Source organism: Protopterus annectens, chromosome 14.part0 (assembly GCF_019279795.1).
Source record: "Protopterus annectens isolate FY-2018-M chromosome 14.part0, PAN1.0, whole genome shotgun sequence".
Taxonomy (NCBI): domain Eukaryota; kingdom Metazoa; phylum Chordata; order Ceratodontiformes; family Protopteridae; genus Protopterus; species Protopterus annectens.
Genome location: NC_056748.1, coordinates 672,914,273 through 672,940,493, shown reverse-complemented (window position 1 = coordinate 672,940,493; position 26,221 = coordinate 672,914,273). Strand labels below are relative to the sequence as shown.

Here is a 26,221-nt window from a genome sequence, read left to right as displayed (position 1 = left end):
CCAAGAGCACGGCTATTAGGAGTGGCATACACAGAGTCATCATATAAATATGCAAGTACTCTCAGAACTTAAATATCTCTACACAAATCAGTCACAATGGAAGGTTTAAATATATGAACACTGTATGTGCCTGGAACAGTCGACCAAATAACGAAAAAAAAAACACCAGTTTCTGTTCACAGACTCCGCATATAACTGCACTGCACACCAACCAACATTCTGGTAAATCCGTTTATTAATAAAATAATAAAAAAATAAAAATATATTGTCTTTTACATATATAAAAGACAACGTATTTTTATTTTTTTATTATTTTATTAATAAACAGATTTACCGGAATATTGGTTGGTGAGCAGTATGTAAAAGACAACGTAGTTTTATTTTTTTATTATTTTATTAATAAATGGATTTACCGGAACATTGTTTGGTGTGCAGTGCAGTTATATGCGGAGTCTTTGAACAGAAACTGGTGATTTTTTTTTAGGTTTAAATATATATAATAATAAAAGAACAAGTAGATACTCAGTATATAATCACAGTGCCATCATAGTTCAAAAGCACAGGAAATATTTAAATAACACTGCAGGACAGTCTCAAATAAATAAAGACAAATATCTAAACTAAGCTTTGTTATATTCCTGACTATATCTGAGAGAGTTACTATACCCTAGAAACTTACTTTACAGAGGAAGGCAAATGTATGGGGAATTGGTATTCCTGTGTTGTCAGGTCAAAGACAGAATACAAAATGCTGTGTCTCACCAACAGAGTTCTCAAATTAATATCTCAAAAATGATTGCTGGGATAGTTTGCAGAATGGCATCATTTCTTGTCATCTGACTCTATCCCAGGTAAGCATCTACCTGTAAAAAATCATAGACAAGGGCTTTTCCTCAGATCTTTGGCAGAGGCCGGTAGTCATAAAAGAATAAAACACTTCCAAGACATTACATAAAGCTACCTAGTTTTAGACATTGTGTCTTTTTGCTGCATGGAAACTCAAAGATATCATCTTTTATTGAGTAGCCATAAAGTAAATTAATTACAGTTATTTTTCTGAAGTTAACCTCCTGTATTCCAGTTTCCACTGTTAAAATATATACATTTAAACAGTTGCAATAGTGCATGTAAATTTCTGTTCTATTCCAGTAGGGTATGCTGTTGTTATATTTTAAGCACAAGCAATTTATAAAATATGTTTTCAGCCCACGTCTGTACAAACCTAGTTTGATATACACATGACATACAATTCCTCTACAGTTGTAACACAAGCATCTTATATGAATCATGTTGATATTCACAAATGACATATAATTATTTACAAAAGTCCAGATAGCTGGGCTGGTAGTACTTCCCTTTGTCACACATGGTACTCAAATTATTTTAATAATGCAGTAACATTTTGATGCTGTGTCTGTTTTGCATATTGTACTTGTTTTCTGACCAAACAAATAGTGCTGCAGATTCATTTTTAATTCTTTAGTTTTCACACATATACACCATCTATATAATTCAAAACAATTATATATGGACAACTGATCTGTAGGTTGCCCTAAATGGTATGTAGATTCACAAATACTCAATAGGCTATTGATCTGTGAAGATCATATGAAGCCTAGCCTTACATTCCTATTGTAGATTTTATCCCTTATATTTTGTATAGAACTAACCCAGAGATAGGCCACGCAAGGATACGTTAGAACTTTTACATGTTTCCCCAGTCCATGAGTTACAAGGATGTTAAACTCAGGGTGAGTTTGTGGCAACCCAGCCATTCATCCAAATTATATTTGAATAGATTAACAGTAGTGGTTTGCTTTAAGTGGAGTGGGAAATGGTTTATAGAAGTGGTACTCTATGAGATACAAACCTATCCTTCTAAGATGTTATATTTATTTTGTAAAAGAGACTGAAATCCTTTGAGTGATTGGTTATGATACCATTGGATTAGTAAATGTATAATAGGTCTGACAAAACAGGGGCTGTTGAAGGTCCATGCACAAGCCCAACGCTGCCCCTTGGTAACCTATGTGATACTGAGAAGAGGAACAAGGCTTTCAGATGGTCTGCATAGTTTTTATGATTAAGGCTATTGATTTTATTTAGTGAAAAGCATTACAGTCATTCTAGATGTGACAAGTGTTACAGCTGTATACCAATTGGGTCATTCCAATGAATGCTCAGCTTAATGTGTGTTGAGTGCAGTTGAAAAATCTGGTCATGGATTTGGACATAATACCTTTAGCTACAAGCTGTGCAATGAAAAAATACTTTCTTTCAACAGTGGGTTCACAATGTTCAAAGTACAGTTGATTGTCAACATAAGTTTCCAGATCCCTAACTATGGCATCAGTCTCATCTATTGCAGCCTATCTCTGGGTTATATGTTGTCAATATGATAAGTTACAAGGGGAGTCATGTCTGCCAAAGGATAAGATTTAAGACTTCATGGCAATTTTTATTCCATGCTTTTGGCATCGACTATTTGCTTGGGACAGGACCCCTAGGAAGATACTGGATATGGATTCCAAAATACATAAATGTTAGAATGTCTCTCTACCCTATTGAGAAGTCATTAATCAGGTTTGTCATCAGCATTATGCATAACAGATTCATACCTCTTTGTTTTTTTACACTTTTTAACTTTAAATTAAGACTACTACATCACAATAGAAATGCAACTAACAGATCAAAAGCATGACTCACTTGAAAATGTTTGTCATTTTCTTTATCATTTTACAAAAGCCATAGCTATTTATCCTTTATGAATACATCAGCAACCATGTACCACGGTCATTAAAACATAACACTGGATATTGCTCTATAAAAGTTTATAACAGTTACAAATGTGTTGTCCACAACTAAAGCAATCGCAGACATTGAACAAGTAACAACATCAAAGCATTTTCTTTGGTGATAAACATGGCAAAATTTTAGCACATCATATATCTATTTTACAAAGTTTCAACTCAAGATGGTTGTCAAGCATCATGATATCATAAGAGTTAGAAAAGGACTATTGTTCAATTTCTCCCTACCATAGTTATACTGTGCTTCTCTAATTATGATGTCGGTTGTCAGACTGTTGGAATGCTGACAGCATCTCATGATGATAATATTATACAGGCTATTTCTTTTTAAACACATTGTGTTATCATGTTTCTGTGGCTTATAGAGATCTTAGCGAACAGATTTCTTTAAGCACATCAGAGTTTTTCCTAGCTATCTTATATATATGCCACACAGCTATTCAAACTCAAAGCACATTTTGATTGGAATATCCTGTATTTGTCACTTCATCACGACTTTTTGCTGAAGACTAGATTTTTGGAATACAGCTAATCATCAAAGTATTGTTTTGTTGTTCAGTAGCCATAGAAGCCAAACTTTGCAGATTACAGTGCTGCCCTGTGGATCTGTAGGCATTTTATTATATTCACAGCAGGGCTAGAAACCTTACTGAACCCATTATCCTACTAGGAAATCCTGAAATATTTGAGTCAATGCCCAGACAGCTGAGATTCAAAGAAAATTTACAGAACCCCATGTGAGAGCAAGCCTTTCAGGATTTATCATGCATTAAGGCAGAAACCTGTGTCTAAACATTCCTACAGTGCTACAAAGCATAGACACAGTTCTGATCAAAATTATATGCTTGAAAAAGTATATGCACTATCCACTTAATACATATACCTTTTTCATCACAAATATAAATGAATCTCATAAGGAGGAGGTGAGACGAACTTTGAAATTATCTTCACATGTGAATTAACAGCAAAAACAAGTAGATTTTCTTCAGAAGTAAAATGACTGACTTTACAGAAAAGTTTCTGTTCAATAATTAATGAATGTGTTGCTGTAAAATACATGTTATTAAGGAATTTGGGTAGAAATGCAAACAAAAAGAGACACACAGTGAAATGAAATAAAAAGCTTATTAGATCAGTTAGAATAGAAACCTATGAGTCGAATAAGTTAATATGTACAGTTACTTGACACCACATGCTGCACAATCTGTTGATGTTTCCTAATTTTCTAATTGGAAATATACCTTACATCTTCTAGATCATATTATTTCAGAATGGGTAAAAGAAACTCTTCTATTTAAAGATTCTTCACTTTGCAATATTCTTGAAAGAATATGCACCTTTGTGTGTCCCCTACTTTTAATGAGTTTTTATTTTTTTTTCCTAACCATTTGACATTTAATGCTATTAAAGCACGTTGCTAGTCATTAAGGTTAGTAATTTTGATGTGGTATTTTTCCAGATGCTTATAAGTTTTTACCTTGTAACAGTGTGTGTAGAGTAAAGATTATGTCAAACTCTCACTATTTAGAATCAGCTTGAAAATGAAATAGTTTAACTAATTAGTCATTCCCTGCAAAGTACCCATCTTAAATATGATGCTAGTAATTAAGACTGGACCCAAATCAGATCTTTATTAAACTTAATCTCATCTTCAGCCCATATTTTCAGTCCAAAAAAGTTATTATTATTAATATTATTTATCCATTTTCAGGAGCAACATGGGAGAGCTGGATGGTTAAATGACTTGTTCAGATTTACACAGTAGGCAAATAGATTGAAGGATTCAAACCCTGTACCTGCGCCTGCGGAAAGCAGCTCATTAATAACTTGCCAGGGTATGGCATTATCAGTTCTGATCTGTAAGCATGCAACCAGTAGAGATGTGAGAGATGTGTCTTGTTCTGTGAGTAAACTGATGTGGAATCTAGCTTCTATAGGACTACCATTCAAGCCATGTTTATGCACTTGGGAAACTAGTGTTCAGTGTTACTTTATGTTGCCACATAAAGCACAGGAATACAAAATTATTACTGTATGATGTATAACAGCTATAACAGGGCTATTATATACTGATGTTAAGTGAATAAGCAAATATCATCTTTGGACTGAAAAGTCCTTTTGTAAAAACCTCCTCATATCCCCTATTAATGGTGAGATACATAGTTAATGAAATCACAGTCTTATATTTTAACAGTGGCTGCATGCTAAAGAGAAACAGTCATAAAGTGTATCTTTATATATATATATATATATATATATATATATATATATATATATATATATATATATATATACACACACACATGTGTTTATATTAGAAGACTGACTTTTCAAAAAGTCAAACTTCATGTGGACTCGACCATATGATCAACTTTCCTATAAGGTTACAGGTTTCATAGCAGGTTACTAGGCTAATGGCAGTAGAACCCTTATAGGCCTAGCCATGTTATACCTGAGTCACCATTGCAGTCTTAGCCATATTATACCCAAGTTACCCCAAATCACCTTAGATAGATGGGTGTTATTTGCAAAGTGAGTCCAAGGTCAACTCCGACTGCCTCTGTCCATAACAGACATGGGCACCACCACCGGGGTGAATTTGCAGTCCCCCATCCAATTGTCCAGGTTGTGTTCTTACATGGTCAGTGAGGAGCTCTGCTTAATGTGAATTGGGTGTCTATTCCAGAGGAGTGTCAGTGTCTGGGAGGTGTATCTGTATCTCCAGCATAGTCTGTTGCTGTCACAGGCTAGATTATGATCCCTGAAGTAAGTTACTCTTATGCCATTTGATTTGCAGATGTGCAGCATTGTTATCAGGGCAGGGTCAGAGACTGCACTACAGGCAAGGCACAAGTCATCTCTCATCAGCCTATAAGATGCAAACAAAAAGAGACATGCAGTGAACTGAAATAAAAAGCTTATTAGATCAGTTAGAATGAAACCTATGAATCGATTAAGCTAATGTGTACAGTTACTTGACACCACATGCAAAAGGGCTTTCAGTCTATCCACAGACATGGTTTGGAGGCCCTGAATTTTCTTTGTGAGAAACTTCTGTAGTCTCTCCAGCTGCTGCAGGTGTCTGGTGATGTACATGCATAAGGCAGCATTGTACTTAATTAGTGGTCTAATTAGGGTCAAGTACAGTGGAGTTATAACATCCTTAGACCTGCATGTGATGTCCTTACTTATGAGGTGAGCAATACAGAAGGCTTTCCTTATCACTATGGAGACATGGTTTAGATTTCTATCAACCTGAGTTCCCAAGCCTTGCACCACTGGGTTTGAGCTTAGGGGGATGCTGTCAATATTATAACTGACAGGGTATTCCTTCTTGTCAAAAGGGATAATAATGCACTTTTTTGCATTTAGTTTTAGTCTATGGCTTTTGCACCAATTGATTGTCTATGATAGCCCCTTCTGTAATATATTAACATCACTGGAGGACTCAATGTTTGCACCCAATTTGCAATCATCAGAAAATTTGGTGAGCCACAGACCACCTACTTTGGCCTGAATTTCTGAAAAATAGATTCCAAATGGTAACAGGCCCAGTATAGATCGTTGTGGTACACCGCTGGTGACTGGTCTACTGGTAGAGGTGGAGTCCCCTACCTTAACAATGTGGGTTCTGTCTGTAAGCCAATTGGATACCCATCTAGTGACTTAAGGGTTAAACCCCAGCTGGACAAGTTTCTCAATGATGCTTGAGTGGGGAACTGTGTCAAAAGCTTTGGCTAGGTCAAGATAGGTGGTATGCACTGTCTTACCTTCTTCCAGGGCTTTGATGACATTCTCAAAGACATCTACCAGGTTTAGCAAGCATGATTTACTTTTAACAAAGTCAAACTGGGTTAGGTCAAGAGTTTCAAGGTCACCTATGTCTTTGTTGATAAGGTCCCCCCCTTTATTTTTAATTTCTCCAAACCTTTTGGGTTTCTAATACCATGACAGGAATACACCCCATTCCTAAGTCAAATTACAATTAAAGTTCATGATATTAGTATTGTTTCACTCTTTGATGCCAGTGAAAAGTGCTCTTCACAGCACCCACAATGTGCCCAGGAATGAGTCCTTCTGTAATTCGTAGTTACATGTTTTGGTAGCATATCAAAATAACATTTTAGACTCTTTTTTTATAAAACCCATTGCTCCTAGCACTATTGGAACTATTTGGTTATCATTCTTCCATGCTGTTCTTGTTTCTGCTTGCAAATCCTGATATTTTATAACTTTGTGTCTCTCTGTGTGCAGGACACTGTAGTCACTGGGTGTGGTGATTTCAGTGATCAATGCTACTTTTGTCTTCTTTTCCTGGACAACTACATCTGGTTTTCTAGCATCTGTCTTTTGAACTGTTGCTAATGGATGATCCCATGTGACGTAGACCATCATTTTCCATGATGCTTTGTGGCTCACGTTTCTAGTGTTTTTTAGCCACTTCAGCCCCATAATGTTTGCACAATCTCCAATGCAGCAGTCTTGCCACATTATTATGCCTTTCAGTATACACTCCTTCTGCCATTAGTATGTCACAACCAGCAACTAGGTGTGCGATAGTTTTCAATTCTGTTTTACAAAACCTACATTTGTCTGTTTCTCCCACATGTTCAATGGACTTTGTAAAACAATGTGTCCATAGCCCACTATTTTGTGCCACCAATATTAACCTTTCATTTCTTGGCTTGAATTCACCTCTACTTAGCCGTTCCTGATCAACATGAGGTTCTTCCAGAAGTTTTCTATACGTACAACTATATTTATGCATTTTCCACATTTCTTGCCTTTTCATCTGACCCTTCACCTTATATTCTTTATTTTGTTTGTTGGCATATTCAGTTGCTGCCTGATTTTTATCTACTTCTGGCTTAATTTCCATTTCTGCTTGATGCCGATATGCTTCTGTTAAGTTAAGCAGGAAAGTTATCTTAGATTTATTCTCCTCATGTTTCAAAACTTTCACTATGTTTGGGTCTTGTCAGGTCAGCAAATATGTGTGGAGTCCCACAGTTGCAGATCTATACATGTAATCAATTTCAAGGAGGCCCATCCCTCCTTCAGAATGGGGAATATATAATCTTGGTATGCACTGATTTTTATAAATAATTTGGTGAGCATGAAGCATCCTTCTTGTTTTAAGGTCCATGATGATTCTTTCCATGGCCTTGCAGATGAGGCTGGTTAAGCTTATGGGTCGATAGTTTCCAGGGTCGGTTCATGGACCCGCTCTGTACAAGTGGATTACTGTATCTGTTCTCCACTCTGCTGGAACATAGCCACTTATCAGGCTATGGTTAAAGAGAGCACCAAGTGGTTCCACTAGGTCTTGTTTTAGATTGCTGAGTAAACAGCCTGGGAATTGTCTGGTCCCACTGAGGCCATGTTTTTGGCCTTGAAGAATGCAGGCATGGCCTGCTCTCTAGAGACACTAGGGAGGGGGCTAGTGACAGGAATAGTCTGTGGTATGGCTGGTGGGGATGGGGGGGAGGTGAAGTTTGTGCCAAATCTGTTGGCTAGCAGGTTGGCAATTTCCTCAGGTACCATATATGTGGTACCATCCACAACTAGATCAGCACATAGCTGGGCATTATCTTTTGGATTTCTGACATAGCTGAAGAATGCCTTATGGTTATCCTTAGCTGAGGATGCTATTTTGGCTTTGTGATTTATTTAATTTGGAGGACTTTACAAGATATCAGATTGTTCAAGCTGTGGATGGATTTATATCTCTGCTGAGTTAGTTTCCTCTTGCTCTTAGACATTAGTTTCTTCCTCTTGTTATATAACCTGTTTATACTCGAGGTCTACCAGGGTGGCCTGTTTTTTCAGGAGGACCTGGTTTTGATCCAGTCAGGTATTGCTGAGTCATTACAGTTGTTTAGCTGTTTATACAAGGCATTTGTGCACATCTCTACATAGGAGTCATTGCTGGCTGTATTTGCAGGGGGATTGAAACATTTTATAATATCACTTAGTAGACTGAAGTTAGCATTGGAGAAATGCTTTAGTTTTATGGCTGCTGTGAGGATGTCAGGTCTAATAGTTACTTTGAATGAGACTGATTTATGGTCTGACTTTACCAGGGAGGATACCACATGGTAAGATGCAGTGACTCCTGATGTTGGTGATTATTAAGTCTAGGACATTTAAAAACCTTGCGGGGGTTCAGACTATCTGTTCCAGGGCATTTGCATTGGCAAAGTCCAAGAACTTCTTTTGTGCTCTTATATGTTGCCCAGTCAATAAAGGGATAGTTGAAATCTCCCATGACCGAGGTGTCTGGCTAAATGGTGAGAGACTCTAGTAGGTCCAGGTAGGAGGTATGTTTCTCTTGGCTCATGGTGGGGGACCTATACCTAACAATGATGTGGTAGGGTACTTTGCCTATAGTTATTTGGACCTGGAGTAGTTTAAGAAAGCTGTTAACCGGTCTTCAAGGAGTACTCTTGAGCTCTAATGAAGATGGATATACCACTGCCTTTGGTCATTTCACACTCATTATCATCTTGAGGTCTGAACGTGTTCAAGGCATTGTAGCCTTGCATGGCTGGGGTGCTACCTGCAGCCCTGAATCATGTCTCTGTGACTTCACAGATGTCAGCATCTTCCATGGACAGGAGTGCTTCCAGGGAATGCAGTTTCCTGTTTAGGCTCCTAGCATTAAGAATCATAATCTTGAGTTTGTCACGAGTGGATTTTTTTATGTTGGAAGTTTTAGTTTTTTGACATTGCCTAAAAAAGGCACAATGGGAGAGGTAAGACTCTTTGTCAGTATCCAAAAGCCATGAGGAGACAGATACAGACCATCTCTGGCAAAGCAGCGTGGTCTGTTGATCATGTCCTCCTAGGCTGACAGATACTGGATCCTCCTGGATTGACACCAGAAGCTAAGCCAATTGTGGAAGTCTATCATTTTTTGTCTATTTGTGGCATCATACTGGGTGAAGGTAGAATGCTGCTTAGGGCTAGGGTCATACTTACCTGGGACGCATAATCTAAGAATTCAGTCATGCCTCTCTTCATATTGTCCAGAGAGGAACGTCTCAAGGGATTCAGCCCAGCATGGACTATGACAGAGTCATAACGGTACTTGTTGTTAAGTGACTTGAGTGCATGCATGATTTGATGGATTGTATTACCTGACAAGGAGCTAACTGTTACCTTCTCCTTGTCCAGTCTGTTGAGGGGGAGATCTGTGTGTCTCGCTATTGAGGTGCCTATGACCAAGGCATTTGGTCTTGAGGTGTTTTTCCTTAGGGGCTTATTTGCTGAGACTCTGGTATGTGTGCTGTTATGTGTACTGGATACTATTCATGTTTCACTACGTGCAAGTGGTCTGTGCTTCGGAGGTCTTTGATCTTTTGGTAGGCTTTTAGTGAGTAGGTCCACATATGTGGCTGTATGTGTTGTGACCTTATCTTGTGTGAGAAGAGGGGCATATGTGCTGACACGGTTTTTGATGTCCTATTTGTTGTTACATGAGAGAACTGAATCCAGTTTCATGGTATAATTACAACTCTCATAATCTGTATTTGTTTGTTTTAGGAGTAAGTGGTTGTCAGTATAAATGAGTCAATTACTGCATTGCCTCAAGATGCCCAAGTCATTCAGGTTTGCAGGAGAAATGGTTTGAAACTGACTGCCCATTGTGGTAGGTTAAAACTGTAAGTACTATTAGGGGGTTGGCAAGTTATATCAGCTTTTGGTCTAGGATTAACAAGGGGGATTATTCTATTGAAGATTAGGGCTGAAAAACTATGGCTACGTTGCTCAGTGATCAACTGAGTTGGCCGCAGTTCACCCGAGAAGCTTGGAAGAGTTCTACTGACAGTCGTCTAGTGGAAAAAAAATAATTTCTAGGCATTTGTATCTATACAGGACACAGTTATCCCCCTTGACATGGTGCGCAGTGACACATAAATGTGAGGTTTCAATACAGGTGAAATTAAACACTTTTAAGCTAATCTACCAATAGCAAATCTAACCCCCTTTACATGGTGTGCAGCGTTACATAAATATGAGGCTTAAGCACAGGTGAAATTAAACCCATTTAAGCTAACCTATCAATAGAAAATCACACAATGATCCTTCCACCAGCAATCCCCAGTTCAGACAAGGCTACATCCACACTCCCGCCACAAGGGTACAGGGGAGCCCCACTTAATGTATGATGGCTAGATTAGTACTCAAGTGTATCTATACAGGCTAGATTCAGCAGGTCTGAATCTAGTCTATGCTATCTAAGTACAGTATAGTGCAAAACAAGCGCAGATAAGGAAGCAGCCACAAAAAAAAAAAAACATAAAATAATGCAGAAATTATATTAAATGCAGTTCAAAAAGTGCAGATAAAACTGAAAATATACTTAATTTCCTTATTTTTGCATTTGATGACTTGGATTCAAGCAGAAATACTCTAGATGTCTGTCAAAGGATGCCAAATTTACAGCAGCTCTGGTTAATTGAGCTCAAACCCGTACAAACGAGAGACTTAAATACAGGCAAAATTCAACACTTTTGTGCTAATCTACCAATAGGAAATCAGGCAATGATCCTTCCTCCAGTAATCCTGAGCTCAGAAAGGCTACATCCATACTTTTCTGCCATGAGGATGCAATTAATGTAAGATGCAAGTGTATCAATACAGGCTAGATTCAGTAGGTCTGAATCTAGTCTATGCTATCTACAGTACAGTGCAAAACAAGTGCAGATAATGAAGCAGCCACAAAGAGTAAAAAAGAGAAAATAATACAGAAATTCAATTAAATTCAGTTGAAAAAGTGCAGATAAAACTAAAAATATATCCTTCAAATTAATTTGAATAAATGCATTTATCAAGCTTTGTTTGCAAATTCAATGCCTTTATAGGGAAATCTTGCCGTCTAGATGTTTGCTACTTTACAGGACACTGCTAACAAGCACTGCATGGTGAGCAGCTCTGCACAAATTTTCCTGATTCATAGCAAAGAGAAAAAGCTTGACAACTGACTCTTATGCCTTCTTACCACTAGTATTTCCCAACTCAAAGAGACCAGGTAAACACCTTCTAAAACATGATGGATGGTATTGTAATTTCTTAATGTAAAAGTACAACAAAAGTAGCTCTCAAGTGCAGATTAAACAGCAAACAACTATCAGTCTCCTAAGTCCCAAGCTAATTCACTTTCTGCAAGGCAATCTGGAGGCAAAGAGAACTAGAAGAAGCCAACAGCGAAAAAAGTCTGGGGAAAAACTTCCAAGCAGGGTGGCTAAGTCAATTGGGGATTCAATGATTACCCCTAGTTTGAAATCCTCTTCAAATTTAGTTGGTTATAGTCCTTTTTTATGGGCTTTTAATTCAGAGAAGTAGATTTCAAACAGGAGAGGTCCTGGCACAGAACCTGGGAGACTCCACTTGTGTCTAGTCTATTTGAATAGGTAGCTTCTCCTGTGGATCTCCTGCATCCTATGAGCTAGTTAGCACCCCATCTCATCATGTGGAGGATTGTTTCAAAAGCATTGGCCAGGTCAAGCTATGTGGTGTGTACCATTTTATTTTTAGACATTGCTTCTGTCACATTTTCTAAAAAGTCTACCAGGGTGATTAAAAATGGCCTGCCCTTGATGAATACAAACTGAGATGGGCCCAGTGTTTGGAGATTCCCTATGTTCTTTTTTACTAGTTTCATGATAAGTCTTTTCATGGCTATGCAAATGAGGCTGGTCACGTTTATAGTCTGTAATTGCTTAGGGCTGTGGAAGGTCAACAGCCAACAGCTTAGGTCTATGGACATTGTCTTAAGTAAGTAATTCAGTTTGTCTGTTCTGTGATGTGCAACCATACTACATGCTTTGCAGTTGAAGAGAGGGCTACACTTTTCACATCATAAAGTGCATACACTGAGTAGGAAAGTTCCCTGTTTCAGTAATGTGCATTTTATACATGAACAGATTCTGCATAATGAGAACATCACAACCTCTAATAGTCAGAGAGGAAAGATGATGTAGCTTTATCAAGTACAAAGGTATGAACAATAAGGTCAGGAAAAAGTACAGTTTGGTACCTACCATAAATGTAGATGTTCGAGTGCTAATACAGCTGCAGTCATAACAGATGGGTTCTCCTGCCGTCAGGCAGGTCCTCGGTCAGCCGAATTCCAAAGTCTAGGTCCAGCGTCAGTTGTTGTCGCTTTTTCCCTGACGTCAGTGCGACAGGGGTATAAAGGAACCAGCCGACGCCATTTTCTTCAGTTTTTCTTGCCCCAGATGTCAGGTGCCCCCAGAAGGAAGGCAATACATAAATTTATGTAATAATGCAATGCAGTATAATCAAAAAACAGTAGTTGCAAGCAACCAAAAATGAATACCTCAATTAGGTTGTATGAGGATGTGTTAGCCTATAGGCCTGTCCCAAGAGGGGAAGGAGGGAGGGAAACCTGGACTGCAGCTGTATTAGCACTCGAACATCTACATTTATGGTAGGTACAAAACTGTACTATGTTCATCGTGCATACAGCTGCAGTCATAACAGATGGGTAGAATCCCAAAGCTAAGAAAGGGGTGGTAGGCACTAGGTGGAACTTGGAGGAGCCAGGATGCCCTGCAAGACTGCAGTGGCAAAGCCTGCTCTAGTTTTGGAGTATAATGGTAGGTGGTAGTGCTTGGAGAAGGTATGTACAGAACTCCAAGTGGCTGCTTCCAAAATATCTTTGGTAGGAACTCCTCTGAGAAAGGCTGCAGAGGTAGCTGTGGCCCTTGTGGAGTGAGATCTGATGCCTATAGGTACAGTTTTGCCATGAAAGGAATAGCAAAAGCATATGCAGTGGGCTATCCATTTTGAGATTGTCTGTTTCGAAATTGGCTTTCCTTGAGCTCTTACAGCATAGGACACAAAGAGCTGTTCTGATTTTCTGAAAGGCTTTGTTCTGTCCAGATAATAATGAAGTTGTCTGTGGATATCCAAGGAGTGTAGTAGTCTCTCCCCTTTGTTTTGAGGATTAGGATAGAAGGTAGGTAAATGTATGGCCTGATTCAAAGCTACCCTGGATACTACTTTAGGCATAAAGGATGGGTTGGTTCGTAAGGAAACTCTGTCCTGATGGAAGATGATGAAAGGCTGCACAGCCATGAGAGCTTGTAGTTCTGAAACTCTATGAGCTGAGGTAATTGCCAGAAGGAAAGCTGTTTTCCAGGACAAATATTGCAAATCTGATGAGGCAGCTGGTTCAAAAGGAGGCAAGGTCAGTTTTTCCAAAATGAAATTGAGTTCCCAAGCAGGTATTGGTTGTTTTCTTGGTGGTCTTAGATTCTTAGCCCCTCTGAGGAACTGCCTTAAGAGAGGGTGTGAGAATAAGGGTGGATCAGTGTTGTATTCTGCAGAAATGGCTGAGGCATGGATTTTGATGGAGGAGAATGAAAGTCCACTGCTTAGCAGCTCATCTAAGTACTGTAGTATTTGAGGTAAATTCAGTTTCTCAGTATCCTGGCCCCTTTTCTCATTCCAGGCACAAAAACGTTTCCATTTTGCGGAGTAAGCTTTTCTAGTTGACGGCCTTCTGGCCTCCAAAATGACATGCTGCACCTCCTTGGAGAGTAGGGTCCGTTGTGATGCTAAGGAATCTTCCGTGCGGCTAGATTGAGTGTTTTTAGCTGGCTGTGAAGAGTTTTGAAGCTGTTCTGAGTCAGGAGAAAAGGCAATAGAGGAAGGGTCCATGGTGGGGAATGTGTCAGGCTCCTCAGGAGTGGGTACCAGTGTTGTCTTGGCCAGTCCGGAGCAATGAGGATCATCTTTGATCTGTCTGCTCTGGTTTTCAATAGAACTTTGGGCAGCAGAGGAAGAGGTGGGAAGGCATAAACTGTCATTGATGTCCAACAAAAAGAGAGAGCGTCCACTCTCCAGGCCTTTGGATGGAAAATCCTTGAGCAGAATTTTGTCAATTGGTGATTTTTGTGGGAGGCAAATAGATCTATGTCTGGCCTTCCCCATGCTTGGATTATTTCTGTAAAAACTTTTGGATGCAACTTCCATTCGTGTGGATCTGTCATATTTCTGCTTAGGTTGTCTGCCAGCATGTTTTCCTTGCCTGGCAACTACTGTGCTTGTAGTTCAATTTGTAAGTCCATGGCCATGTTCCAAAGTGACATGGCCAGTCTGCAAATGGGGTATGAATGTGTTCCTCCCTGTTTGTTTATGTACCACATTACTGTGGTGTTGTCTGTTCTTATCAATAGTTGGCCTGGCCGCAGAAGGTCCTTGAAAGCTATAATAGCATTTATTACTGCTAGCATTTCCTTTTGATTGATGTGAAGGTGCTTTTCTTTTTGGGACCATTTGCCCTGAATGCACCGATCTATCATGTGCGCCCCCCAAGCGTAGTCTGAGGCGTCTGTTGTGATGACTTGATTTGCTTGAGGCTTGCTGAATGGAAGGCCTGTGTTTGTTTGGCATGCTTGAGCCCACCACAGAAATTCCTTTTGCAGACATGGAATTAGTGGTATTATTGTTTCCAAACTGTGGCTGTGTTGAGACCATATGTTTTTCAGGTACCACTGAAGTTTCCTCATATGCAGCTTTGCACATGGGATTAGTAAGATGCAAGATGCCATGAATCCCACAGCCTGCAGGATTTTCCTTGCAGTAAGCCTGGTGCAATTTGCTAGTGCTGTGAAGTATTGAGTTAGTTGCCCCTGCTTCTCTGGCGTGAAGTAGGCCATCTGGGTGTTTGTATCCAAGTTGGCACCCAGGAAAATTATCTTCCGAGAGGGTATTAGTCTTGATTTCTTTTTGTTGACTGTGTATCCCAGAGAGCTCAACAACATTATTACATAAGCCAGATGTTTCACAAGTATGTGCTTGCTGTCCGCTTGGATCAGGCAGTCGTCCAAATAAGGGTATATTTGTATCCCTTGAAGTCTGCAGTAGGCAATTACTGATGCCAGGCATTTTGTGAATACTCTGGGCACAGTAGATAAGCCAAAGGGCAATGCAGAGAATTGATAATGGATTGAACCTGCAAGAAATCTGAGGTATCTTCTGCAATTTTGTCTGACTGGGACATGCAGGTATGCCTCCTTGAGGTCCAATGTTACCAGCCAAGACTCCTTGCCCAGCATGGGAAGAAGTCGCTGTAGAGTGAGCATCTTGAATTTTGGTACGAGTAAAAAAGTGTTTAGGATGGACAGGTCCAAAATAGGTCTCCAATCTTTTCCCTTCCTTGGTACCAGGAATAGCCTGGAATAAAAACCTTGACCTTGTACGTGCGTAGGTACCTCTTGAATAGCTTTCATGTCTATGAGCTGTGTAATTTGCCTTTGTGCCTCTGCCCTTTGATTGTGTGGCAGGTTTGGCATGCCTCTCATTCTTGGAAGGGTGTGAAAATGGAATCTGTAGCCTCTGTTTATAATGTCCAGGATCCATTTGTCTTTTGTGACAATATGCCAATTCTTTGAAAATAATGCCAGTTTTCCTCCTAAGGGGGCTGCCATTTGAGTCTTGCTTGGCATGCAAAGGGGAAAGTCATTGGGCTTGCTTTCTGAATGATTGCGAGTTATCCTCACCACCTCTTTGTGCAGGAGCTTGCCATTGTCTGCCTCTAAAGGATCCTTGGGATTGTCCTCTTCCCCTCGGGTGCCTGTATCTGCCTCTTTGGGGTCTGTCCGTGGCTGGAAAGGACCAGTTTTTGGAAGGCCAATTTCTACTAAAACGTGGGGGTTGAACCTGTAGAAATTCTTTCACAGTTTGCATTGATTTAGCCTTTTCCTCCATTTTCCTTAATACCTCCTCAGCATTAGCACCAAATAATACATCCTTTTGAAGAGGGGCATCTAGTAATTTAGCTTTGACATGATCAGGCAAGGTTTGTTCCTTGAGCCAGGCATGTCTACATATGACTGATCCTGTAACAGCAGCTCTATATGAGGCCTCTAGCGCATCAAAACCACATTGTAAGGTGTGCTTACCACTTGTTCTGCACTATGCATCAAATCCTGCAACTCCTTCAAGTCTGGTTGTTCAGGTTGTGACATTTTACTTTTCAATTGTGATAACAAAAACTGTTGGTATTTTAGCATATGGAACTGACAGTTTAAGGCCCTCATGGTTAAGGTAGCCGAGGTATATACCTTTTTTCCCCACCTTTCTAAGGATCTGGAATCTCTCTCGGAAGGTAATGGATTTTTAGCAGTGGAGGCCTTAATTCCCTTGGGGCCCTGTGAGATGGTTTCTGGGTCAGCAGCATGGTTTTTGTATAGAAATTGGTGTGAGTCGGGAACCCTGTAGTACCTAATCAGAATAATCTTGGCCTTCCCAGTGGAAGTGTTCCCTTAAATATGCAGAGTTTCCCCAAATGAGTAATCCTCTGGGGGGGATACAGAAGGAATGGACTCCTCCGCATCAGAGTCTTCAAAAGGGGAGTAAGAATGTTCCTGATCATCAGAGTGCTCTGAAATAATGGAGCCCTGATCAGAGGAGGGGGATTCTTCCTCCACTCTGGGCCTTTTGTCCGGTGGGGGTTGAGAACCCCTGATAAGAGTAATTAAATCCTCAGCCATTTTAAGCATCTGCTTTTTAGGCATGGGGCCTGGAGATGGGCCCTGTGTAGCTTGTCTCTTAGAGTGCATGGCTGCTTTAGACTTAGTGAAAGCCTTGATGGAGAAAGAAGAAGAAGAAGGTCTGAAGACACCTAGAGTGGAGGTAGACCTGTCCACATTTTGAGGTTCAACGCCAAGAGTGGCTTCGGTATGTGAAGTCGGGGTGTGGGCCGAGGAGCCTGCGACCTCGGGCACAGGAGACACCGCCAAAGTAGTGTCGTCGGTAGTCAGGGGCTGCGTAGGCGCCTCGCTGAGAACCGGACCACGTGTAGCCGGCTTTGGCATGGTGTCGGTAGAGGCCGCGGACCTCGTGTGTCGGTCCTTATCCTTGCGTTTTTTAGACAAAACTGGAGTCGGAGTATCCGATGACATGATATAGTTAAATGCTTTTCCAAAATAATGCTGGGCGAACTCCGCCCGATGCTTAATGGTGCGTTTGTCAAATGTAGCACAAAAGCAACAGACCGAGACATCGTGGTCTGGGCCTAAACAAGGTATACAGAGGGAATGAAAATCCTTATGCGGTATTTGCTTCCCACATGAAATACAATTATTAACTTTGTCTGACATTGGTCTGAGGCAAGAAAAGAATCCCCACCGGGGTACTTAGCTTTCAAGAAGACTTCGGTTTCAAAATTTTCATAATTTCAGGAGCTGGCCGACCCGCACTTGCGAACTGCTTCTGCTTCGGGCACCGCGCAGCAAGAAAGACTGAAGAAAATGGCGTCAGCTGGTTCCTTTATACCCCTGTCGCACTGACGTCAGGGAAGAAGCGACAACAACTGACGCCGGACCTAGACTTTGGAATTCGGCCGACCGAGGACCCGCCTGATGGCAGGAGAACCCATCTGTTATGATTGCAGCTGTATGCACGATGAACATCACAGGCATTCTTCTGGATACAGAATGGTAAAAGAGTGCCTCTATGTTAAGGGACATTTTGTTTTAAAGACAAACATACATTTATTCAGGCCCAAAGAAGCATGTATAACAGTATCAAAAACTAGATTATTTCAATACAGGATTTACAAGGAATGGAACTCGGAAGCTTAAAAACTGTAACAAGCAAGTTTGAGTATAACTTCCTATATCTTCAGAATCAATAAAAGTGCAAAACAGCTTTTGGATCATCATTGCAGTGCTAAAAATAAACAGAACCTTATTTATAGGAGATTTCAATTACAGAGATAAATAGCTAAATTTAACAACCGATATTTATTAACAGTTATTATTATCTTTTATAAAGCAATATAATTTTGAAAAAATAAAGTATAAAACTCTAGTGAGTGGGCAAGCATTAACATCTAACGTTCACAACTGCTATAGGACTCAAACTGAGTATAGCCATCCAATTCCTAGTACAAGGATCAGAAGGCTGGGCACATGAAAAAAATATATTACCTATTTGGCCTGAAGTTTAAACACCTCACGGAAGAATTATAATTGGCAGCAGTAACAAAATCAACAAAAGCAGCACTCTGCAATGTTGTGCAGCCATGTTTCTCATCTGGTTTTTAAAACTGGTATCAAACATGGCTGATAATGTCATTAGACAATAGCTGACTGTGCACATTCAGAAGCTTGGTAGACAATAAATATGTGCGGTTGGCAAGCAAAGGCATAAGCAGTGACAGGGAAATGACTGAATGGCATTGCAAAATGTAGTCAATAGAATTGGATTTGGTAGCAAGGAATGAACAGTAGAGGCAGTGAGTACGCAGAGGAAAAAAAGCACTGACGCTGGTTGCAGTTTGCCTAGTTTGCTGCTGCAGTCACGATTTTTTTTAATAATGAAGCGGCATTATTTTTTTAAAATATTACAGTGGGGGATGGAAAATACACTGCAAGCAGATTCAAAGATAGTGAGACATGGCATGCATTGACTAAGACTAATTGCCAAAAGTAAGCACAGAACACCACCACACTGATACAGACAAAAAATTTTATTTATTTACTGACATTGGTTAACTGGGTTAGTCCAACTGAGCCAGGGGCTCATTTTCAGTGAAGACCCAAAGAGAAAAGCTCCAGAAGTATTACATAGTTTTACAATAAAAATCAAATCCAAAATAAAAATAAGAGTAAAGAAATTAAAACCGACATTAAACATAATAAGAAAATCGACAGTTAGAGAATATCTGTACACAGAGTAGGTTAAATAACAATTGACAGTTCTGGAGAATATTACACATGGAGTACATACAGATAGATAAACAACTCAATCAATTCTTTTTCTTTTTAAAAAAAGGTATAAATGAATATATATATGTTATGGAAGTGAAGGGAGAGGGAGGTATAAAGGTATATGAGGCAACTATACGGAAGTAAAGAGTAGAACAGAGAAAAGGAGTTGAAGTTGAGAAGAGAAGAGGCTAGATCAAGTGTGGGTTAGACAAGGGCAGGACCATGTGATTTTAAGATGATGGCGCATGATTAATTGAGCCCCAGGTCACCCTTGCATATCTCACCTCTTTAAAATTGTTCTAGTGTTATGGGTAAATCTGCCTGTACACTTAACATCATGGGTGATTTGCAGCTGTCATATATGATGCAATTATGTGTGACAGTTGTAGAATATGCAGTGACCGACCACATCAGTAGAGCTGGATCATCTACAGAAGAGCAAAAGGAATATAGCAGATTATCATGCATACATTCATGTGGGTATCTAATATGATCAGATTTGTATCCCTACATGGTTATAAACACAATTCACCTGTGTCTTTTCCCCTATCTGTGAGGTTTCATCTGACAACCAGTGGAGACGTCTACTACTCAAATTCAATGTAAAACTAAGTAAACTGCAGCCATCATCTCTGGGTCCCAGTGCATGACATGCACGTACTTGAAGGTTTTCATGGATATGGAAGAACACATGTAAATGGCCCAGGTCTATGAACAACATATCATCAGGCTGTGTATTCATTTAACTGGTAGGAACCTGGTGCACCCTGGGATACATGAAGTAGATGCTGATCTCATCAGTGTCCAAGACATTGTTATATGTAATTTTCCACATTCACAAGTTACGTACACAAAGTTAATGGATTCATACATTGAAGCAAGAGTCTGTGGAATGTGATTATTAGAAACATTTAGTGAACCTTTCCTGTAATGTGTCCATCTTACAATTAACAGTGTTAAAACATGTAGGTTTGTCTATCTTGTCAAAAAGAGTACAATACGAAGTGTGACCAAGCCACTCATGTCCGACAGCACTTGTCCTGCATTTCTCCTTATCCATATTAAACTATCCCTTCCCATTTCCTCCTGGTTCTATCCTTCTTTTGGTTTGTCCATGAAAACTCATGTGGCAGTATTTAGGAATTACAAGAAGCACAGCAACTGCTACTCCTTAGAGTGATGCGGGGTGTGGGGGTAGGAAATCCATGCTTAATATATAATATAAGAAACAATGAGTAGTTTTTCATCCTTCTAAACATTTGTCTGGCCATGTGCTAAAGAAGAATCAGCAAACAAGCTGTTTATTATTAAAGGGACTGCTCCTTTCTATCTGAATGTACTGCCATACATTTAATATATGTATTAAGGCATTCACTTTGATTAGGATATCTGAATGTAAGTATGACAGTCACAGTAGCATATGTGACAGTGTTCTGTATATGGTCATAGGTACAGTATATTTTGCATTCTGTGCATCACACACACACACACACACACACACACACACACACACACACACACATAAGTGGGGTATGGGAGGGGAAGGGAAATAGGTGGAGAGAGAGAGATGCAAGTGCTATAAAATGTTTTTAGGTTCTGGAGCTTTCCATCAGATAGTTAGCCAGAAGAAGATATTCACCCCATGGTACTTGAAAGATGATTTCATTATTTTATACATAAAGTGGGTTTTGTAGAGGAAGCAGTGAAAGGTATTTTGGTGTGACTTAATAAGATTTGTTAGTCAGAATCTTACTGGTGGCCATTTACACCAACAACTCTTATAATGCATAAAGTGAACATTTAAAATAAGTGATTCCCCCGACAGTGACATTGCTAGTGTGGTAGCAGCCACTGGACTGGGAGCTAATGCAATCATTTAGTAAAGCAGTGGTAATAATACCAGGAAGTACAACGGATCGGTTAAGAAAGGGAAGGCATACATTTACAGGCAGTGATATACATTTTTTTATTACTGTGACTGGAGAGGAATGACAAGAAAAAGTCTAGTTGAAGTGATATCTATGATTTTAATATTCAAGGTTCTCAGCCTGTTAACATCATCACTTATTCTTTGGATTGAGGAAAATTAAAGACCTTTGGGTTTAGACTGACCTGGAAATCGCATCAAGCAGACCTGAAGGTAGAAGTCTGAAGTATACTGAAATAATATTACAAAAATGATTTAATAATAACAGAAAGGTGTAAAAATGGAAAGGAGGAAGAAACTTTGGAATCATTTCCTTCATCTAACTAACTTCCTTCTGACTAAGCCATCAAACAGACAAAGAAAAATAAAAAAAATCAGTATATTCATTAAACTTGGAATGTGTAATTGCAACAGACATTAGTTTATTGCCTATGCAGAATTGTACTATGGAGTACTTACTGTCATTTTGGAAAATAAATAAATAACAGTGCATGCATAGAGAGATAGTTATTAGATAAAGGAACTGATTGAGATATATTTATGCAGGATTATTTCATTGGGATGGGGTATGTCTCAGTGGCAGAAATAAATACATGCATGGTCACAGAGGAGGACCAATTATATAAGGCATGCACAAATTCCAGTAACTGTCAGTGAGTCCAAAGATGAAAATCAATAAAGCAATGACATAGCTATCTGAGAATGATTAAAGACAAGAGCTTAAGAAATGAACTCACTGCTGGCATATGTCTTATCATATTACCAGAAGCATGTAGGAAAGATACCCACATGTGAACTCAGGAGTAAATTAGCAGCATTCTGTCATGCAATTGTATCATTAATGGTCAAGCACCATATGGCCACATCTTGAACTGCTTTTGTAAGGGTGGTGTACTGTATTTTATCCTAGAAATGCTGTGAAAACCCCATGCAGTACAGCAAAACAGATAAAAGAGTCAACTAAAAGGCATACAAGGAATTAAAAGTAATGTCATTTTACACACACACACACACACACACACACACACACACACACACACACACACACACACACAAAGTTAACAATAAAGAAATGAACATGACAAATTGTACTTACTCTCTGTCAATGACAAGACATGTAACAGCTTCAGCTGCAATAACGTTGGCTGTTCTGATGTCTTCCCTAACAAGAAAGAGAAAAATCATCATTAAACAGATTGCACAGGTAAAGAATGGGAGAATTGCAAAATAAGGTTAATAAGCATATGCTGTATGTGCGTTTCATATAAATCTGCAGTTTATTATGCTGATGATGTTGAGGAGATGTTATTATTATCATTTTGAAAACAGATGTCATCAGCTATTCTTTACAATAATCTATTTTTACATTAACTATGTTTCCTTGTAGGAGAGGCAAAGAAATGTGATTAACATTACTGCATTTTCTACTTGTGGTTCCATCTTTGTGGAGTCTGCATTTTCACCCTTTAGCTATGTGGGATTTTGACAGGTGTTCCTCTTTCACCAGACATTCAAAAGACATGATACATGAACAGACTTCCTCTAAACTCCCCATAGGAGAGCATATAGTTAGTAGGGCAGTGGGCTTGGGTGTGTATGCAAGCCGTGCCTACCTGCCTTGAGATAGTTATATGTTGTCTGTAAGTGGATCACTTCCTCTTGCTAAATTCTAATTATATATATGATTCAGATTGGGCCTTGATCAAGATAAAGCTAGTATCCAGCAATAAATGCATTTACACATATACAGAAAATGAATACATATATGTAAAAATGGAACCTCACAAAAGGCACACAATAGACAAGAGAACACTGCCAGAAATGCTCAACCAGAAAAAAATTGTTATTCAGTACCAAAATAAGTTAAGAGCTTTTCTTCTTCAATTAACAAGAACTTCATCAGAACATGTTCTGATGAAGTTATTAATTAAAGGATGAAAACACTTAAATAATTTTGATACTTTGTGAGCATTTTTTTGCTGGTTGGGTATTCTTAATGCATACATGTATTTTTGTAAGCACATACATTGAAAATAATTGTTCTTGCTCAGGATTCAACTTTCTTAAAATGATAATTTATCAAATATCCTCAAATGCATTCATATCTTAAAACTAAAACAATGCTTTATAACTGTTTTTAGAAGTTATTTTATACTCTGTAGAAATATTATTCTGATTTCTGGGCACATTATCAACACATTTTTCATGAATTCCCAATCAACTCCAACTACATCTACTAAAGTCAACAGAATGGTAATTTTGTTGCTTTCAGCTAAATAAGTCTCTTGGGCCATGGATGAGGGTAAAACAGTAAACAACACTTATATAGGCCAGGCCAAAGCTTTCGACATAATCCACCACCCTGAGTTCATAGATAAATACTGAATTAGGCATAAACCCCTGCATCATCAGGTGTAAGTAAGAAACTTTCTTACACTGTAAAGGATACCAACAAGGAGAAGAAAAGACAAACACTACTAAAAACTCCTGATGTCCACCATGGCAGTCAAACTTAATAGTAAAATCAAAACTTTAATAAAAAGAAAAAGAATATAGCATAAAACAAGCAGTCCTCAGTCTTCCGATAAGCGCTTTCGGCAAATAAGCCTTCCTCAGATCGTATAAAAAGGACTGTTCAGCTTTTGTATTTATAAGGCATCACAGCCATTCATCACTTAATTCTGTGACACGCCCTTGTTGCAAACCAAAAGGAGGCCAGCTAACAGAGGTATAATTTCCTTCATTGTAATTAAAGGAGCACTGCTTTTCTTTACTATAGGATTGTATATGAGAAAACTAATAGCTATGGATGTGAATACATTATATGAATGAAGCAACATTCAAGTAAACTTGCTAATCATATTCCTTCTATTCTTAAGTGCAGGTTTTAATGGCACAATAGTATTCAAGCCTGGTGATCTGTTTGCTTTTAAATTAATTATCCAGCATGTTTCCCTTAGCTCTGTGCAATTATGAACATCACCTCCTCTTGTGGTCTGACAGACTGCCTCTATGGCCTTAAATACAAAATAATGAGAAGGATACTGTGTTACGTGGGCTGCTAAGGCATTATTGGGATCTTTCTGTTTGATGTCCCTCAAATGTCTGAGGATATGTTCCTTAAGACGTTGATCTGTTTTGCCAACATAGAAAGCACTACATTGGCAGCAAGTTGCTAAATATATGATGTGGGAACTAGTACAATCAGTATAGACATTAAAATTGTACTGTTGCCTGGAGTATGGATGTACAAAAACATTGGAGCTGTCAATGGAGTTTCAAGCTTTGCATCTTAAGCACTTGAAAGTGCCCTTTCTATTAGAATTGGACCTATTTCTTTCAAATACATCTTTGTTACAAATGAGACGTTTCAAATTCTTCTTATTCTTATATAGGAATCTGGGCTGTTCACCTACAATGTCTCTTATTTTGTCATCAGTTGTCAATACCGGCCAAAACTTCCTAATAACTTCACATACTTGCTTATTGTCAGCAGTGTATGTTAACAGACATTTAAGTTGCTGTGATTGAGTTTTAGTTTTAAAATCCAGACTCTCATGATGACTCGATGTAGGTTCAGAGAAGTAGGGAGGTCCCTTTCCTCTCCTTAATTCCTGTGGATCATGCTTCAATCTTAAATTCTTTTTTTTATAAGATCTTTTGCTTAAATGAGTCTCAATATTTCTCTGTTCTGCTACAAAGTCTTCATTCTCAGTACATAATCTTGAAGTTCTTAAGATCTGATTTTCAAAGATGTTATCAAAAATATGTCCCGGGTGCATACTCCCCCTATGCAGATAATGATTTCTCCAGGTTTCTTTTTTATAAATTCCTGTACTGATACCTCTATCAGGGTGCAGATGAATCTCTACATCCAGAAATTCTATGGTCTCCAAAGAATGTTTGACCACAAACTCTAGAAAATCAGTGCTCTCATTGATAAAGTTGACAAAATGGTCCATTTGTGTAGAGCTACCTCTCCAAAGGATGAAGACATCATCCACAAAATGGCCATAGTACACTAGGTATTGTTTCCAGGTGCTGGGTATCAGTTCATTGTGTTACCACTCAGCCAGAACCAAATTAGAGTAACTATTTGCACACAGGGTGCCCATAGCCACACCCCATGTCTGCAGATAGAAAGAATCCCCATACATAAAGATGTTATTTATCAATACAAGTTCCAACAAGGAACATATTGGTTCTACTTCCATACTGTTCCTTGCTAAGAAAGATCTTATTGCCTGTAGACCATAGTAATTCAGAATCACCGTAAACAAACTCTTGATGTCCATGGTTTTTCCAGAAAGTCTCCTGAGTCCTTCAATACAGTTCCTGCTAGTGGCAGGGCCTTCTTTAATTCATTCTCCACGTACATGGAAACAGGTTCAGTTACCCAGCCCCTTCCAGAAACTATGGGATGTAGGGGTGGGTCAACTGGATCCTTGTGAATTTTGGGGAGTCCGCTGATGTATGGAAACATAGGTTTAGGGCAATCAAAGAACTCATATAGTTCTTGTGAGATATTTGTCTCTATCAATAGGTCATATAGGTGACTATGAAAATGATCTACCTTGGTCGTGGCTTCACTGTAACTTAATCTCTTATACGTTCTTTCATCATCCAACATAGAGAACATTTTGTGCCTGTCCGAATCCTACACCATCAGGTGGGTAGCAAACTGGCTGACTGACAAGACACATGTTGTCCAGATAGGCAAATTCACTGCTGAT

General features: G+C 39.0%; 1 protein-coding gene across 1 annotated transcript in view; it reads right to left on the bottom strand.

Annotated features, from left to right (window-relative positions):
• PRKG1 (protein kinase cGMP-dependent 1) overlaps positions 1-26,221 on the bottom strand; it is a 3,380,995-nt gene that overhangs the window by 628,636 nt on the left and 2,726,138 nt on the right. Inside the window, exon 8 of the mRNA XM_044056419.1 lies at positions 22,585-22,650. Coding sequence (XP_043912354.1) covers positions 22,585-22,650 — 66 coding nt within the window. The remainder of the gene's footprint in view (positions 1-22,584; positions 22,651-26,221) is intronic.